The 17988-nt window shown below is 41.1% G+C and overlaps 1 protein-coding gene across 2 annotated transcripts in view; it reads left to right on the forward strand.

The window, feature by feature from the left end:
* Positions 1–17988, forward strand: part of PROM2 (prominin 2) — a 146795-nt gene that overhangs the window by 56056 nt on the left and 72751 nt on the right. For both annotated transcript variants that reach the window (XM_073622051.1, XM_073622049.1), the window contains exons 5-8: positions 3318–3381; positions 6603–6692; positions 11989–12182; positions 12423–12497. In XM_073622051.1, coding sequence (XP_073478152.1) covers positions 3318–3381; positions 6603–6692; positions 11989–12182; positions 12423–12497 — 423 coding nt within the window. The remainder of the gene's footprint in view (positions 1–3317; positions 3382–6602; positions 6693–11988; positions 12183–12422; positions 12498–17988) is intronic.

The following is a 17988-nucleotide window of genomic DNA, read 5'->3' on the forward strand; positions in this document are numbered from 1 at the left end:
CTTTGTGCAAAAAAAAAAAAAAAAAAAAGTGTCACTTTCCCGCAACTTGTGTCAAAATATAAAATATTCCATGGACCCAATATGCCTCTCAGCAAATAGCTTGGGGTGTCTACTTTCCAAAATGGGGTCATTTGGGGGGGGTTTGTGCCACCTGGGCATTCCATGGCCTCCGAAACTGTGATAGGTAGTGAAGAGTGAAATCAAAAATTTACACCCTTAGAAACCCTGAAGGCGGTGATTGGTTTTCGGGGTCCCGTACGCGGCTAGGCTCCCAAAAAGTCCCACACATGTGGTATCCCCGTACTCAGGAGAAGCAGCTGAATGTATTTTGGGGTGCAATTCCACATATGCCCATGGCCTGTGTGAGCAATATATCATTTAGTGACAACTTTTTGTAAATATTTTTTTTTTTTTTGTCATTATTCAATCACTTGGGACAAAAAAAATAAATATTCAATGGGTTCAACATGCCTCTCAGCAATTTCCTTGGGGTGTCTACTTTCCAAAATGGGGTCATTTGGGGGGGTTTTGTACTGCCCTGCCATTTTAGCACCTCAAGAAATGACATAGGCAGTCATAAACTAAAAGCTGTGTAAATTCCAGAAAATGTACCCTAGTTTGTAGACGCTATAACTTTTGCGCAAACCAATAAATATACGCTTATTGACATTTTTTTTACCAAAGACATGTGGCCGAATACATTTTGGCCTAAATGTATGACTAAAATTGAGTTTATTGGATTTTTTTATAACAAAAAGTAGAAAATATCATTTTTTTTCAAAATTTTCGGTCTTTTTCCGTTTATAGCGCAAAAAATAAAAACTGCAGAGGTGATCAAATACCATCAAAAGAAAGCTCTATTTGTGGGAAGAAAAGGACGCAAATTTCGTTTGGGTACAGCATTGCATGACCGCGCAATTAGCAGTTAAAGCGACGCAGTGCCAAATTGGAAAAAGACCTCTGGTCCTTAGGCAGCATAATGGTCCGGGGCTCAAGTGGTTAAAATGACTACACTATGTTTTAAAGAATAATCAGCTGACAAATAACACCAAAGATATAGAAGCCTGAAACCTAATCCTAATGTCATGATAAACTTAGGGTAAATGACTGAGAAAAACAAGACATGGATACATGCCATCTCTCCATCAGAAAGCTGGGTGTAAACTGGCCATAGACTTAAAATAAGGGTTTGATGTATGGACGCTGTCTGGCTACCAACATACCATAGTTTAAAAAAGATAAATGAGTGTGCTGGGATTGCCGGTGTGTACACTGGTAGCTCCTGCCATCTACAAGATGTCCTCTGACTGCTCTTCGCTGTCTCTTCTAGGTTTCACCGCACTATCTGCACCACACCTGCCATGTCTGTGCCATGTGAAGTGGATTCAAGTAGGTAAAACACCAAGAGATGGTGGACCAGGGAAAAGTCTGCCCCTATGCTACCCCGGTCCACAACCTCTTACTGTTTACCTACTTTATTCCACCATACACCTAGTCCATATTCAGCTGCCATCCTGCCTCCTCTCTTCCCTAATGGTTCATGATCATCTCTAGGTTTGCCTCTTCTCCCAGTGGTCTGTGTCCCATCTCTGACTACAACACCATATTCAGTTTATATTCTGTCTCCAACCATGGTTTAATTTATTAAGATGGCACACATGTATATATAAATATAAACACGAATGCGTCTGGCTACAATATTGTCTGGCCAGACATTAAAGCATACTCAAAAAAAGCATTCATCCTGTATTAATCCATACATAAAATGTGTATATTAATTCAAAATGTCAAAATTAGTTATACTGTATATTAAAAGTGCTCAGCTTTGAATTCCAAAGAAAAACTTCAGACCAGCTTTAAATTGCTTGAATTGATAAAATGTAAAAAGCCACTGTTATTAAATCTTGTGCATAACTTTTTGCAATAATGTGGACCTAGGTCCATGATACACCATAAGGGCACATTAGCTGTTGTCTTGTGACTTGCCCTACAAGAAACCTGTAGGTGGGGTTCAGTGTGGTACAATGGCTATAATACATTCAAGTGCCAGTGCAATAAAAGAACTTGTATTGAAATAAAGCAGAGACAGTTCACAAATCCCCCGGTCGGAAGGCAGCCCAGCTTGGGACACTCACAGTTCCAAAAGCGTGTAGAGAGCAGGATTCAGCTGGACTGACAGCGCCTGTGGAGAGTGGTAGAATGCGGCCTGGCTCTCTGGCACCCAAGCAGACAGATGTCCCTTCTCATCAGAAACCTTTCCCTGCTGCTAGTTCTGTTCCTACCAGGCTGGGTACCTGTCCCTACTCTACCAACTTGCAAACCTGGGAGCCAAGGCCTTAAAAAGGCTCTGTCTGACCGAAGATGGCTGCTAGAATCACATGGGGTGGCAGCATCCATTGGTATAGCTCCCCCAGTGTCCCAGGAAACCATGAAGGAATCCTGTTCCCCTTGACTTCCTCTCCAACTGCAGTGTCGCTGCGGAAGAGCAAGTGGAGAAAGTACACTGCACATGCCTACTATGTGCACATAGTCAAGTTAATTGAAGTTCTCATTACCAGACATAGCTGCTATTGTATAGTGTATCAAGATCAATTAGACCTCAACGTGGCATTACCTATACAAGTTCCTAATTTGCTTCACAGATGGAAATTAGGTCTTTACAAAAACAGAGAAAAGTTAATATTCCTCAGTTGTTTGAAAGAAGTATTTATACTTATATTCCATAACTGGGTTTGGAGTCCTCCTGAAATGCAAAAAAGCTAGTTTATCTGTAGATTTATCCAGAATATACCCTGATAATTAAAATAGAAGAGTTTTATGTCTTACAGCTGAGCCCCACTTTTATAATCCTTCGAATTGTGAGGTGTGGAGCTTATCCTTCATACCCTTTAAAGTGTACCTCCAGGAAAACAGTTTAAATATATACAATAAAATACATACTGTGTGTATTTACAGTTTTACCTGCCAAAGTATTTTTATTCTACTAATACTGTGAATCATACATCCCAGCAAGTAATTTGCCCTTTTTATAGGCCATTCTGACTGGCCAGTATTCAGACCTTCAGCACAGTGGCGAAGCTTGCCTGCCTCTTTCTGCCTTCTGTTGAATGGCCCAGCATTTAGCCAAGATATCAAGATTTGGAAGCCTGTTGCAAATATGTACAAGCAGCTACTATGTACAAGTTCCTGCACTTTATACCTCCAGCAGTTTGCCTTCCTTCCCCCCCAGTGAGTCTCTTTATGTGTATGCAGTTAGCTAAATGTGCTTTGCATTCATTAATAATGAAACTATGTTTCTCCACAAATATTTTTTGCAGGCCATTACAAAGGTGGTTACTGAATTTGAGGTTCCTAAAGCAAGAGTTTTTGCTGATTTAGAGAGTAAGTAAAATGCTGTTAATAAGTAATTACCGTATAGATACCCTATTGTTTAGGAAGCAACTGTGCTAAGGAATCTCTGCTATAGAAACAGGAAAATATATAAATACATATTTTGTAATGTTTAAAATGTGTAATTGTTAATCTGTCTGGCTTCCTCAGTTCATATGGGTGTTGGGAACTAAGCAAGCCCCTTGGGTGGGTGGTAAAATGTCTTCAGAATTGAAGAACAATTCTAGTTGTATGAGACTGAATGTAACTACTACTAACTACACCATGACTTGGATAAATAAGAACCTTCATAGGGAATATCTATTTACTAAAAAAGCCCGGTCACACGTTAATAGCACATGTGTATGGCTATGATTTGTACCAATGTAGGAAAAAGTGCTCTACATACTTTGCTTGGGCCACAAATTGCCAATTTGAGATTGGAATGGGATCTACTAAAAAGATATGACCCGAATACAGCATGATAGAATATTTCATAACGTATAAATCCCAAAAATTGCCTGAGAGCCCCTAGTTGAGGGATTGTTTACACATGGAGAAAGGGGATGAAATCACTCATTTCATCGACATACCAACTCATGCTCATCATAGCTGTGCAGCTGGCATGGGGTCCTGGCAAGCAGCTGAGACTTTTGCCCATTACAGAGTGGGGGTTAGGACTCAAGGTTCTGTGTTTTATATGAAGTGGGACAGTTCTTCATAAAATATGTCTAGCCATATAGGTATAGGTATCACTAAATTCAACCTGCTAACAATTTTTACATATTGCTTTTAAAATTAGAAGATCAATATATGACCAAATGTAACCAATTAGCACATTTCCTACTTTTCTTGCTTCGACAGAGAAATTAATAGTATATGCAAATTATACACTCTCTGCTACACCGCTCCCCTTTTCCCTGTGTCCACCTTTTCTACTACATCACTCCAGCAAAAATCTTATAGAACCAGGAAAATCCTTCAACTCATGATGGAAGCACCATTTTTGTTCCTTTTTTGGTCTACTCATCTAGCTCATCCTTATGAGGAATATGTGCCACAAACAGGGATACAAAACAGACGCTAAAAGTGAAGTAGCCCATACCAACCAATCAGCATTCAGCTTTTACTGATCTGTAGTAAAAAACATTTTTATAGATTGCTATATATTACTGAATTAGGGTTACAGTGATTATGTATTAGTCCATGTTAGATATACATAAAAAAAGAAGTGCAGGATATAAAAAAAGCAATCCTACTCACTTAGATGGCTGCAGCATTGATCTGATGCTGCAGTTGCCCCCACCAGCTTTAAGACCAAGAACTGAGTAATCACATGACCGCTGATGGCTCAATTTTCCATCTTCAGTGAGCAGAGAGCGGTGACTGTTAGTCCCCTGCTCTTCGCTCTGCACCTCCAAAGCTCACCGGAGTGCCGGGATGTGCAAGGGGCGGGAGTGGTTGGCTTGAGCTCTCAGTGCACCACTGAGAGCCTGAGCCAGCTGCCAGTCAAGTATCTTGGCAAATCCTGACCAAGAGCTTTGACCATACTTCCCCTTAAGTGAAGTTTCTTTAAAGTTTAACTGAAGACAATTATACAAAAACACAAATTAAAGTAGTTGTGTATTCATTGTGTATTCAAAAATCATTAAATGTATTTTCAAATGCAACCAGCATAACTACTAGAGTTTAACTTGGTACTAGACACTTATCATGTTTTGCCCAACAGCACTGAAGAGGGAGTAGAACTAGGAGCCAATCAGGTGTGCCACAGAAAACATCTCCTGACAAAGAAACATGTTGACAGGAAGAGACAAGAGTGATGACTTTATTGGTAGTCTACTCTCCTTCATTGTCTAATCACAACCTGTTGGGAAGGATGTGACCTGGCTTTATGGCATAACTGCAGTAGAGAACTGTCAGCTCACCGGCCTGGCTCTTTTGGCCCTACTTCTCCCGTGGATCACAGAAGTGCACTTAAGTCGGCACTCCTGTAACCAGTATTCAGCTGACAGCGGGCTAAGGTCCGCAGTCAGCTGACATCACTCAGCCGGTCCAGGCTCTGGAAGGATCGCGACTTTAATGTCAATCTCCACACAGATGCCTGACTTGCAGTTAGCTCTGCCTCTCAGCCCACTGCCAAGAGCCTGAGCCAGCTGCTCCTACCCCCTCCACGGCCCGGTGCTCCAGTGAGAGCTAAAGGGGGAAAGCAGAGAGACGTTGATTGATGGTCACTGCTCTCTGCTCACTAAAGACCGAGAACTGAGTTATCAAAGACCACTAATCGCTCAGTTCCCAGTCTTAGAAGTGGCGTGTGATCAGATGCAGCATCAGACCAATGCTGCATCCACCTAGATGAGTATGTATGTTTGTTATTTTGAATTCCCATACATCTCTTAAGGCAGACAGTAACAACTTTTTCCTTTTGGGATAAAGAGTTGTAAATATTGAAATGTGTTTTTTTTTTAGTCTTTCTGTGCCTCCAGCAGCTGTAGATTTTAACACAAATTTCTGCTTTTCAATTCCTTTAGCATTCACTTCAAACTGCCGTGCAGAGTAAGGATAGCATACTATTCCCTTAACGTGTACTATAAGATTTATTTGTCCATTATAAGGGTATTTAAAATAAATTTCAATATTTACAGGGCAATCACTATTAAGGCACTTGGTTTACGGCCTAATCTCTTTCTGTGGTCACTGAACACCTCAACGGCCTATAATCCAGCTCTAATTTATGTTTTCGCTGGTATATCCAGCATATATTATGCATGCACTGTTCTCCTGGTTTTCGTATCTGGCAAATACAATGAATCAAGGCATGACATTCACTTCTCAAGCTGAATGCTGCCAGTGAATCATTTTATATCTGCAACAAATACATTCTAGATGAAGTGCGGCTCTTTTCCATCATTCCAGGTTTCTTGTTCAAGTGTTCATTTGAAGCAACACTTGAATCAGCCCCTTGAAGAGGAATTGTACAAGCTTCTTACAGCTGCGTGCTTTGTCTGTAAAGGACTATTATGTTGTCCCAATAAAAGGAATCACCGGCTACAAGCGCTCAGCTTATCTCTAGGACCAATACAGCAATTAGCCATTTGGAACTGAGATCACACACAATGATCTGTGCGCTTCTCCTTTAAAGCCGCCAGCCAGCGGCTGACTTATCCTAGGATAGATCAGAAGCGCAATTTGTGGAGGATGATTAGATGACTCTTTGTCTTGTGTGTTCACAGGCTTTCGTCCCACCATCAATCGCACTGTGAATGATAAGATCAATAATGAGATTCGCCCGCTACTTGAAGGGGCACTACAGACAGCAAAAGGTATGTGCGAAATTGAAGCATTTGTTTAACAAAATAGCAAATAATCTGCAACTCATTCTTTGAGAGGTTCATCAATCAAGCTTCTTTTATACCGTTCGCCAGGTTTGGATTGTCACTATTTTCGAACTTTATGTATAACATTTTTCCTAAGGAGGACCTGAACTCTTAAAGCTGTCCCCAAAAGCAAAAGGCAAAGGATTAGTCACAAGTACGGACTCCCTGCTACAGATCTTTTCTTTTCCCCATTACTGATTTAGGCAGCCCATAGATGATCCTTTTTTTCTTTTTTCGTTCAATCAGCATTTTAAAAGAAAAAAAAAATGACTCAATTTATCCATCCACACAGTGGATCGGAGAATCTTCCTGCTGTGCCTTTGTATTCTGACAAAGGGGAAACTTCCCTGTCGTCAGAAAACGCTGATCGAGCAGAAATTTTCCAAAAGGGTTGTTGCACAGCAGTCAGTCGGTAGATCTACTCCTATACAACCACCCTGCCCCATACAGAGATTGAAATTTGGCCTGTTCCTGCTGAATCAGATGAATTTCAGACCATGTATGGCCAGCTTTATCATGCCTTGTTCTGTGTCACTGTGTGTATGTAGCCTTTTTAGTAACACAGGACGCTGATGGCTCATGTCAATGCTTAGAGGAGCTTCACCCAAAAGGGGAAGTTTCACTCTAAGGCCTCCTTCCCCACTCCTCTTTAAGAAATGTCACTTTTTTTGGGGGGGGGGTACCTGGTTTTTCTGTTGAGTACTTGCTCCCACTCGTCTGGACGATCTGAGCGGAAGTTCTCCTACCCCCCTCCCTCCCCGCAGTCTTCTGGGACATTTTGCAGGCCCTGGAAGACGTGGGACCATTCACAGTACAGTTTTTGTAGCTACTGACGTTTAATTTTTACAAATATGAATGGAGCTCCAGCATAAGAGGTGCAGAAATCACAAATTCACTGTATTCATATGCACAGATTTGCACATGTGGTAGCAGGCAAATTCTTCCACTGCAGGTACTCAAGTGCAGATTTTGGCTCCTGTAAGGAGAACAGTGAGCTGCACAGTACTGGAAACACTCATGAGATTAGCAGAAAAGGACACAGCAGTGCTTCAGATGATCTTGCATTGCCAATACAGAATATAATAATGAGGCTCAATTGCTCACTGCTATTTTTCAGGAGGAATATAAGGCAAAGGGAACTGTAAATCTTTTAGAGTACTGCTAAGGCACAATCAGTATTTATTTTGTTTCATATAAGATAGGAAATCTTCCCTGTTTGAGTTCAGATCCAATTTAAAATCATGTGGCTGCCCCTTGTTAGAGATACCGCCATTCCCATGAGGCATATTAGTTGGTTTTACTGTAGTAAGATGGCTGATAAGGGTAATAGTAAATAAATCAAACAGAAACCTTTGCGCCACTCCTATAACGTGATACTGGTAAGACTAAAGCCTTGTACACCTCTGACTTTTGTCCGAAAGCGTGTGCCTGGATTTTGTCTTGCATACAAATGGCAAGGAATTGTCGACCAACAAACACGAACGTACTGATGACTACGTCCTTTTTCAGGTCTTTAGCGCCACCCTTTGGGCTCCTTCTGCTAATTTCGTGTTAGTAGAAGTTTGGTGAGTGTTGATTTGCACTTTTCATTTTGTGCTTTTCATTTAGCGCTTTTCAGTTTGCGCTTTTTAGTTCGTTTCTGAATGGCTGTTGGCCAACCAGACATGTTGTGGAATCAGAGGAGATAACGTGTTATTTATTATTGGCCTTGGAGTTAATGCTTTGACCCAAGTTCAGTCCAGGAACAGGAGGAGGAGGAGTCCTTGGACCAAAAATTGATTGCTTTTTTAATCGTGACCAATTATGTCATATGCCATTGCTGCGCGAGCTCCAGGAGAATAATCCAGATGATTTTAGGAATTAGCTCCGGATGACGGACCCCTGCTTTCAGTAACTCTTGGCATTGGTGACCCCCTATATTAAGAAGCAGAATTGTGGAGAATAAAATTGTGGAGAATAATACTTGGCGATGTGTTTTACTTCAAATGATAGTTTGGGAGTAGGCAGTTACATTTTAAAAAATACAATGTCAAATTGACAAGGGACACCAACATAGTTGTATCTTTGATCTTAAAAACTACGGGATAATGGTGCTGTGGTAACTTGCCCCCCCCCCCCCCCCCCCAAAAAAAAAGCATAATAATAAATATTATTCATGATATCACTAGAAAAAAAAAGCCTTTGAAAAATCATTTGCAATAACTCCACCAGTATCACCAGCAAAGCAGCTTCATTATTATCCCATTAAAGAAGAAGAGAATTGTGCGTTGCATTTCGAGATTTTATAATTTGCTACGTCACGAATGTTAATTCTCCATTACGAACGCTAGCTTACAAGACCGACCGCTTCTGGCTCGTCCTTGCTTCCGAGCATGCGTGTTTGTGCTTCGGGCTTTTGTCCGACGGACTTGTGTACACACGCTTGGAAAATCCAACAACAGACATTTGTCAGGGGAAAATTTTAAAACCTGCTATCCAACATTTGTCTGTGGAAAAACCGACAATAATTGTCCGATGGAGCGTACAAATGGTCGGATTTTCCGCCAACAGCCTGTCATCACACAGTTCCCGTCGGAAAATCCGATCGTGTGTGTGAGGCTTTAGAAGCTGCTGACACTAATCATAATCCTATATGTGTACCAATTCATTAAAAAATCAACTGTGCAGCGCTAAAACAATCTAAAGCAATGAAGTTGCTCCAGAACTTAGTAAATAAGGTAAAGCTTCACTTTGCAAAGAGTACCCAATCATGTGCAAGGAAAAAAAAAAAAAAAAAAAAAACAGCATTTTTGCTTGCACATGATTGAATGATTAAAGCCAGCAGAGCTTCTGCTCATTTACGAAGCTCTGGAGCAACTGCTCTTGTAGAGTGCAACTGCACTTTCCAAAGTACACAGTCTTCTTTAGTAAATCAACCCCATAGAGTGATAAATTGAAATAAAAAATAAAATTGGATATAAAAAAAAAAATTAGTCCATAAAGTCCCCATAACGAAACTGCTTCGCAATAGGTGTTAAAAATGAATCCACTCCTCTGTGCTCAAAAAAAGATCTAGGATGTGTATCTCTACAGGTGCTCCCCCCTTCCAGGAGTATTCTCACCTGGATCAGTGCCACCACTACAGCTGAATAGGGTCAGAAACAGCTTTCTAGCCTCAACCAAGGGCTATAACAAGACAATTCCCGAGCTCCTCTCCACTTCTTGCTCCCAGGTAGCCAGTGATGGCGAATGATAAATAGTAGAGAAAAAGACTGGTAGTACTTATATAATTTTAAAAAACATTTATTCATATAAAAACGACAAGGTACTCACATTTTTCTGGTGCTACAAGCGCACCAGTCTGTAAACAGCAAAGACAAAATCCATATATTTGGGAATCAACTCTCCAGTTTATGCAAGCCCTGCTGGCACTTCTCATGGAATTTACTAGCTGCACGCTAGTTCCTAGTACCGCGATCATCTGTACCCCTCCCCAAGGCGTGTCGACACAGGGTCATATGTCTTCCTCAGTGAATTGTAGAATGGAATTTTACCAAAAGTCCTCTCTTTAAGGTCCACGGCTGGAAGGTAAGGGAGTTTTCTTGACTTCTTTCACCCTGGATGTTTTTTCCTATGCCTATAGAAAGATACCTGACATGGAAAGAAAAAAAGGAAATCTTTTATCCGTTTGTAATAAAATTGTAAACTAAAGAAAGCTGTAAAAGAAAATGGACTTAAGGTTTTGAGATTGTTGAGCAGCTGAAATGTCTGGCAGACATCTTTGCTAGCTTATTATGGCAAGAGGTAAAGTTAACGATATTACAACATCAAGGGCCAATTCCCACCAGATGTGGTGGGATTATGTGGGACTGCTATTCCAGTTCTGGCCCACCACATGACAAGGCAAAATGGCTTGTCTTCTGTGTGTCCGGTTCTCACCACTGCATTGCAGTGACATGTAAGGGCGGTGCAGTATTTTTTTTTTTCAGCACAGCATGAGGCAATCCATCACCTTGCATCGCATGGCAGACAATTGAACTTTATGAAATGTCTATATGACATTTCAGTAAAGTTTATTTAAAAAAACAGGACAGTGCGGTGATCTAGCCGGACCACACCACACGCCAGATACTAAGTTATAACATTTGGGCTGAACATATACTGTATTTATTGGCGTATAACACTCACTTTTTTACCATGAAAATCGGGTGCAAATAGCGTGTGCGTGTTATACGCCAATACTTCAATTTTAGCTGCCTCGGAGGGGATAAGGAGGGGGGCCGGACGAGCGCTGTCAGATAACATACAGCGAGAATCTCCTGTTTACTTGGCAGCCTCTGTAATAGGACATAGTCCTGTCTCCTGGGCCGCCATTTGGACCACTGTTCTGTCTATTATAGGAGATTCTCTTTGTATGTAATCTGTCGGTGCTCGTCCCACCCCTCCCTGTCCCCTCTAGGTTGCAGGTGGACGTCAATCAGGCTGCACTGATGGCAATGGTGAGGCTGCTGCATTGAAGGCAATCGTGAGGCTGTATTGATGTGGATTGATAAGGCTGCAGATGGGCACTGACCCTTATTTTGCTCCAAAGTTCCTTATTTAAAATTTTAAAATGAATGTGCGTGTTATATGCCTGTGCTTGTTATACGCCGATAAATACGGTAATCAAAACCAATTTTTTTTTTTACTTCTGGATAAAGTAGGGACTGAAATTTCCTGGCAGTTTTTTTGTGTCCTGTTAGGAAGAATCCCTTTCACTTCCTGCTCTTTAAACACAAAAGGAATGGAGAAAAAAATCTAATCTTTTCTAGACAGTTATTGGAATATTTCCGTTACCTTTTGTTCTGGAGACATTCTGGATTTCCCATCACTTCCAACACTTTCATCACTTATAACATTCCCCTACTCTATCCAAAAATAATTTAAAAAAAACTTTTTTGGATATACCTTAAGAAAGGGGCCAAGGATGTTTTTTTGGGCTGCTCCCTCAAAAAAATAAACAAACTAGTACTGATTGCACCAGGCTACAATCTCTGGTAGGAGATAGGAGATGGGGAGATAGGGTATATATGTTTTTTATTTAATTGCAAAAAAAAAAAAAGTGAAAAAATTGTAGCATGGCAAATCCTGAGAACCACTGATATTTAAGGAAATCTGCTATTGACAAATCAGAATTACCTTTATACAAAAATGTTTGGGTTTAAAAAACTTTTCATAAATTATACAAGTTACTCACAAGCCTGTTGTAATATATTATGCACAGACTTGGAAGCTGCAGCACAGATACTGCTAAGTGTTAACCAGTCTCTGGCTGACATGCAAACGAGGCAGAAGAATCTGAACACCAGGCTTGTCGGCCTCAAAGAGGCTCTACTGAGAGTGCTATCAGACCAGAACTGTGAGAACTGTGCAGAGGCCCTCAACATTGTCCAGGGTATTCAGCCGGGGCAAATCCAGGTAGGTTCTCATTTTGCTGGTGTAACTATATGGTTATAGAGAAGAAAAACAAGAAAAGGGCAGAAGCAAACTGGTGGGCAGAGAAGACATAGACAACGTTTACAAGAAAATAGGTGATAAGGTGGGAGAATGATAAGTAGAGGGAAAATATGTAAAATTGCTAAGGCCTTAAATTTGTAAAATGGGGTAAACAACATATTTTTTTTCATCCTTTGAATAATATCTCATATTCTCTTACAGATTCCCTCACTAGGTAAAGTTTCAAGTAAACTAAATAGTTTTAAGAAGATAAACCTACTTGGAATCTTTGAAAAGGTAACTAATGTTTGCTTCTAGCCCCAATCCATGCTAAACCATGACCACTATGGCAGGCACAGCACAGTGGTGTAGTGGGTAGCACTCTCACCTAGCAGCAATAGGGTCGCTGGTTCAAATACCGACCACGGCACTACCTGCCTGGAGTTTGCATGTTCTCCCTGTGCCTGTGTGGGTTTCCTCCGGGTACTCCGGTTTCCTCCCACACTCCAAAGACATGCTGGTAGGTTAAAAAGCGCCCTGACGCGATTCAGTTCGCATAGGTAGCGCTATACAAGTCACTCATTCATTCACTAACCCTATAGGTATCCAGCCATAAACTGTATTCCTTTATCATATGCTTTAGAGGATCCTGGTTCTAGTAAAGCTCTGGGTTTTCTTTTCCTTTTGTTCTGCGTTCCTGCAAAGCATTGACAATGCTTGACAAAGTCCACAATGCACACCATGATGAAGCTCTTGATTCACATTTGTGTAGCAAGTTTGTGCATTTCCAAGATACTAACTGGGGCTGACAACTGTACCATTAGATTGGTTATAAAATGAGGACCTGAGCTTGTTTAAAGCGGAACTAAACCCATCGATTTAACAGTTTCAAAAAACAGTTACATTCCTGGCATGGTCACATTGGTTGTTCTCTCAAATCATCCAATGGCTGGTGTCATAACTGATCACATGTGCAGCACCAAGGCAGTTGAAGGTCAAACGGAAACCCGATTCCTTGGTAAAAACGATAGGAGGGTTTAATTCTGCTTTAAATAGAAAAAAATAACTTTTTTAAAGAATAGACGAGAGATTATTATTTTTTTTTTTTTTTTTTTTACACAATAGACACAATACTAGGCTTTAGTACTTATTACAGGGGATAGTCTAGTATTATGCCCTTTGTACTAGGGCAATCTGTTTCAATCTCTGCTTTGTTCTGTACAAGGAACACAACCGTATCCATGACCAAGTATTATGTTTTCTTTAGCTAATTTTATGCTTTTGCCTAACTAAACTCCATGTTAAGCAAATATTTTCTAAACAGAAGAGGAATGTATAATCTTACATTAAAATATAACCAAAGGTGAAAATTTTATTTTAGTTTTAGAGTAGAGAGGGATTAGAACACCTGTCAGGTTTTTATCACTGTAGGGAGATTCACACTTTCTATTTGTCATGTTTACCTTTGTCACTGAAAGTGAAAGTAAAAGAAAATCCCAAATTTTGGGTTGTCTCCAGAAAAGGAATTGTGAGGGGATCTTCCAAAGAGGACACTACTTCTGATGACCCTGGTGACAACCAGGGATTCCCTCACTTTAGAGGGATTTTTTTTCTCACTTCATGTTTTGGCTATTGAACAGGAGGAGAAAAGAAATCCCCCCAATGGGGCACAGATTTAAATAATAAACCTTACAGGGGTTATAACCCTTCCTTGCTCTGTCCAAAGTGAAAGTAAAAGATTTGTCTTATCCATCATGGTGTGTTTTGTGCATTTCTTTCAGATCTGTGTAGTAATCCAGTGTGACACTTTGCCTCTGTGAAGGAGCTTCTTGTAATAATGACTGGTCACTGCTGCTCTCTCTCCTTGTGCAGGCTGGCTGGTCTTGTCTCCACCCCCTCCTGTAGTTTTCTGCAGGCAGGGGTTTGTAAAAGCATTTTGAGCACACAAGGGGGATATATCCCTTTTGTGGCTATTGTGGAATATATGAAAGTCTTTGTGTCTAAAGTTCAGGTTTAAAGTGTTATTGTAAATAAACATAAATAATTAAATTATCTTTTCACAGTTGAACTTCTTCCCATCAACCTACAATGATATAATGTTTCTGGGCAGCTTTCTACACACCATTACAATTAACATTACTTTACTGATGATATCTATGTACTAAGTTCTCATGTCTGCAAGTCTTCTGCGGACATTAGGAGAGGTCCCAGCTCAACCTGTATGTTTTCTTTTCCTCTATATCATGCAGAATATTACAGGAGGGGCTGCAATACATGTAGCATCCCCTTCCCCTTCAACCCCCAAAGGGATGTAGGACCTCCAGGGACAGGGTGGACTAGCATTTCATCTCAGAGCATAGTCCTCAGCAATAGTGGAGCAATGTCTACAGATGAGTAACAGTCAATTTTAGATGAAACACAGGAGTTTTTTTGACTCTCATGCAACACTCCTGGGCGAGATGATGAAGGCACAGGACACCCATGGACTAGCAGACTCCTGAAAAGGGCAGATGAAAGTACTTAGTCTTCACAGATGGAGAACCTTAAAGCCCACTGGCACTCTGTGAATGTAGCTACTAACTGTAAGACACTTGTCAGCTACCAATACCCTGAAGAGAAGATCCCATACTTCAGTGAGGTCCTAGCTTCAGATTCCAGTTTCTCTGGCCCCTCAAGACATCTGTAGTTCTTTCCTAGTACCTCACTATCCATGTTACACAAGCTCGACCTCAAACCAGACCTTGATCCAGCCACAAGGTCCCCTTCCTCAGGCAGTAGTTCTGAGATGGTCTGGTAGCCAACAACATCCCTCCCCCAGGCCAGGAGCATTTATACCCTCTCCCAGTCCGCACCACTAGAAGTATTGCCCCTAGCTGTTTGACCGGGAGAGATAAATAGTCAAAGCTTGGTCTCCCACACTATTGTTAGAGGCACCAGTGACACCTAGTGGCAGCAGGCAGAAACTGATAATAACTAGAGCCTAGGAGAGACCCAAACAGGCTGTACTTTCAATCCAACTAAACTAACTGCAGATTAGCACAACTCAATTTATCTAGAACACCTGCTTAAGGCAGGGTGGCTACACACACAAAAGATAGCAAAAACACCCGATAACCCCAGTTGGACAGTAACAGGAATTATAGCAGCAAGATTCCACTATTGAAGCATCCAAGGCACATAAAAACTGACTCCCACAAGGCTCTAAGTATAACTAAAATTTAAATTTTGATATGGATGGCCCTTTAATGCATACTAAATACAAGAATGCATTCTCATCAGTCTCTGGCTAAAAAAGAAATCAAAATCTTCTCCCTGATAAAGCCAATATCCTGTCAGGTTACTGATCTCCCCTGAATGCTCCTGGAGATCTCTGAAGTGCACTTTTCCATTAAAACCTTATGCTTCTGTGTCTAGAACACCTCATAATTTAAATTATAGAGCATAATGGCATGAGCAAGGTGCAGCGTGGTGTGACAGACCATAAACACACAAGTTAGGCAATAGCAATATATTGAAGGAAGGCCCAACACAACACAACTAAACCCGGCAGGTAGGCATGACCATCCAAAGCCATTTACAAATTGTAACAGGAGTCTGTAGAATTGAAAGATGCCAACAGCATCTGCAACGACGAGTGGAATGAAGCCTTGCTGGTCCACACCCGAAGAAGAGGCTTCCTGAAGGGAGTTAGATGTAGTCCATGCACTGGCCCTACTCCTCCAGAAACCTTTTCCTACCTCTAAGTATTGTCCCTGCCAGACGAGGAAACTATCCCTACACTAGCCACATCACATAAAGTGCAAAAACACCCGGGAGCCAGCGTCTTAAATAGGCACTGCATGACCCAAGATGGCTGCTGAAGTCATATGGGGTGCCAGCAACCAACTAAACAGCTGCCTCCTGTGACCACAGGAAGCCATAGATGAACCAAGTTCCCCACAACTTCCTTCCCCTTCTGCATTGCCACTTCGGTTGAGCACCACCTGCAGTGGGAAATACAGACTGTACCTGCCTACAATGGACACCACTGCACTGTATGCACCTATACCAGTAAATATATTGCCTCTGAAAATACTTTAATAGGCTCTGCTAAATGTTAGGCACTACTATATTCTTTTACAATTAAAGAGATATTAAAGCTTGGGTTTAAAAAAAAAACAAACACGTTATACTTACCTGCTCTGTTCAGTGGTTTTACACAGAGCAGCCCCGATCCTCTTCTTTTTTGGGTCCCCCCCAGATGCTACTGGCTCCTCCCCCTCGAGCAGTGCCCCCCAGAGAAAGCCACTTGCCCTTGGAGCGCCGCTGCCTGCTTGCTCCCGAGCCAGTGCTCTATGCGTCCATAAGACACATAGAGCCACAGCTCAGCCACTACCTCCCACTCTCTGCTGCTTTCTCAGCCAATGAGGAGAGGGACTCCTGGGACAGGGGGTTAAGTTAAATGCTCAGTGTATAATCAAGAAAGACTAATTATAAGAACCACATTGGATCAAATATATACTATAAGATCGATTTCAAATACAATTGGAACAGACCAGTAGCAATTATCAGATATTATGGGTCATGGAATGTCTTATGATAATGCCTGAAATTAAAGTAACAAAGCCTTTATCCAGGACCCGATATCCAATCAACAGTCACAAGCAAGAAAATAGAAAATAAAAGTGACTTAAATGATCCTTGAGACGGACTTCACTTAATGATGAACCACTTAGATCAATGCCCCGTACACACGATCAGACTTTCCGACAACAAAACTGTGGATTTTTGTTCGAAGGCTGTTGGCTCCAACTTGTCTTGCATACACACGGTCACACAAATGTTGTCCAACAATTAAGAACATAGTGACGTACAGGACGTACGTGATATCTCCATTACGTACGCTAGTTTTACAAGACCGAGCGCTTCTGGCTCTTACTTCATCCTGAGCATGTGTGTTTGTACTTTGGACTTTTGTCCGTCAGACTTGTGTACACACGATCGGAAAGTCCGACAACAAACATTTGTTGGCAGAAAATCTGAGAACCTGCTAGCCAACTTTTGTTGGCGGAAAGTCCGACAACAAATGTCCGATGAAGCATACACACCGTCGGACTTACCGCCAACAAGCTCACATCCAACATTTCCTGTTGTCCAGTTTGGCTGAAATGCATTGACATTTGTGGCTGTCATTTGTTACCTGCCAATAAGCATAAGATCGGAGAGTATACACCGGAGTGCTGGCTTTTCTTTGCTTATACTGTTAACATTTTATCAAAGATGGATTACAATTGGCAGGCCTCATACCTACATATGCACTTATCAATCATGTTATGTCTATATAAACCAAAACAATGGCCTTCTCATATTTGCTCTCTTTGGTCTGTTAAATATACAATTTAGCATTTTGTTAGGTGTTTTTTTAACTTATCAAAAATATATATCAATCCTGCCAGCAATCATATGATTTTATAACTTCCCGTGCTTACTACTTACTTACTTATTGTGCTGATTGTTCTCACATAACACTGTTCCCAGTTTTCTCTGTAATTTATAATACACCTCCCCTACCTTCTATGGTGAAGAAGAGGTGTCTGTAGTCCTAAACACTTCCTATCGTGTGTACGTGGCATTAGAGTGGTCTAAAAAAAAGCACTGTCAAGAAAAACAAAATGTGCACTGGCATAGCATGTGAATCCTCTATTAAAAATCAACCCTCATTAGAAATTGCATTTACATTGTGCAAAACCATTCAAGAATAGAAGACATAGAACTTCAAAATATGGTAATGACACCACTCAATTGATTG

This window comes from Aquarana catesbeiana, linkage group LG03, assembly GCF_042186555.1.
Source record: "Aquarana catesbeiana isolate 2022-GZ linkage group LG03, ASM4218655v1, whole genome shotgun sequence".
Lineage (NCBI taxonomy): Eukaryota > Metazoa > Chordata > Amphibia > Anura > Ranidae > Aquarana > Aquarana catesbeiana.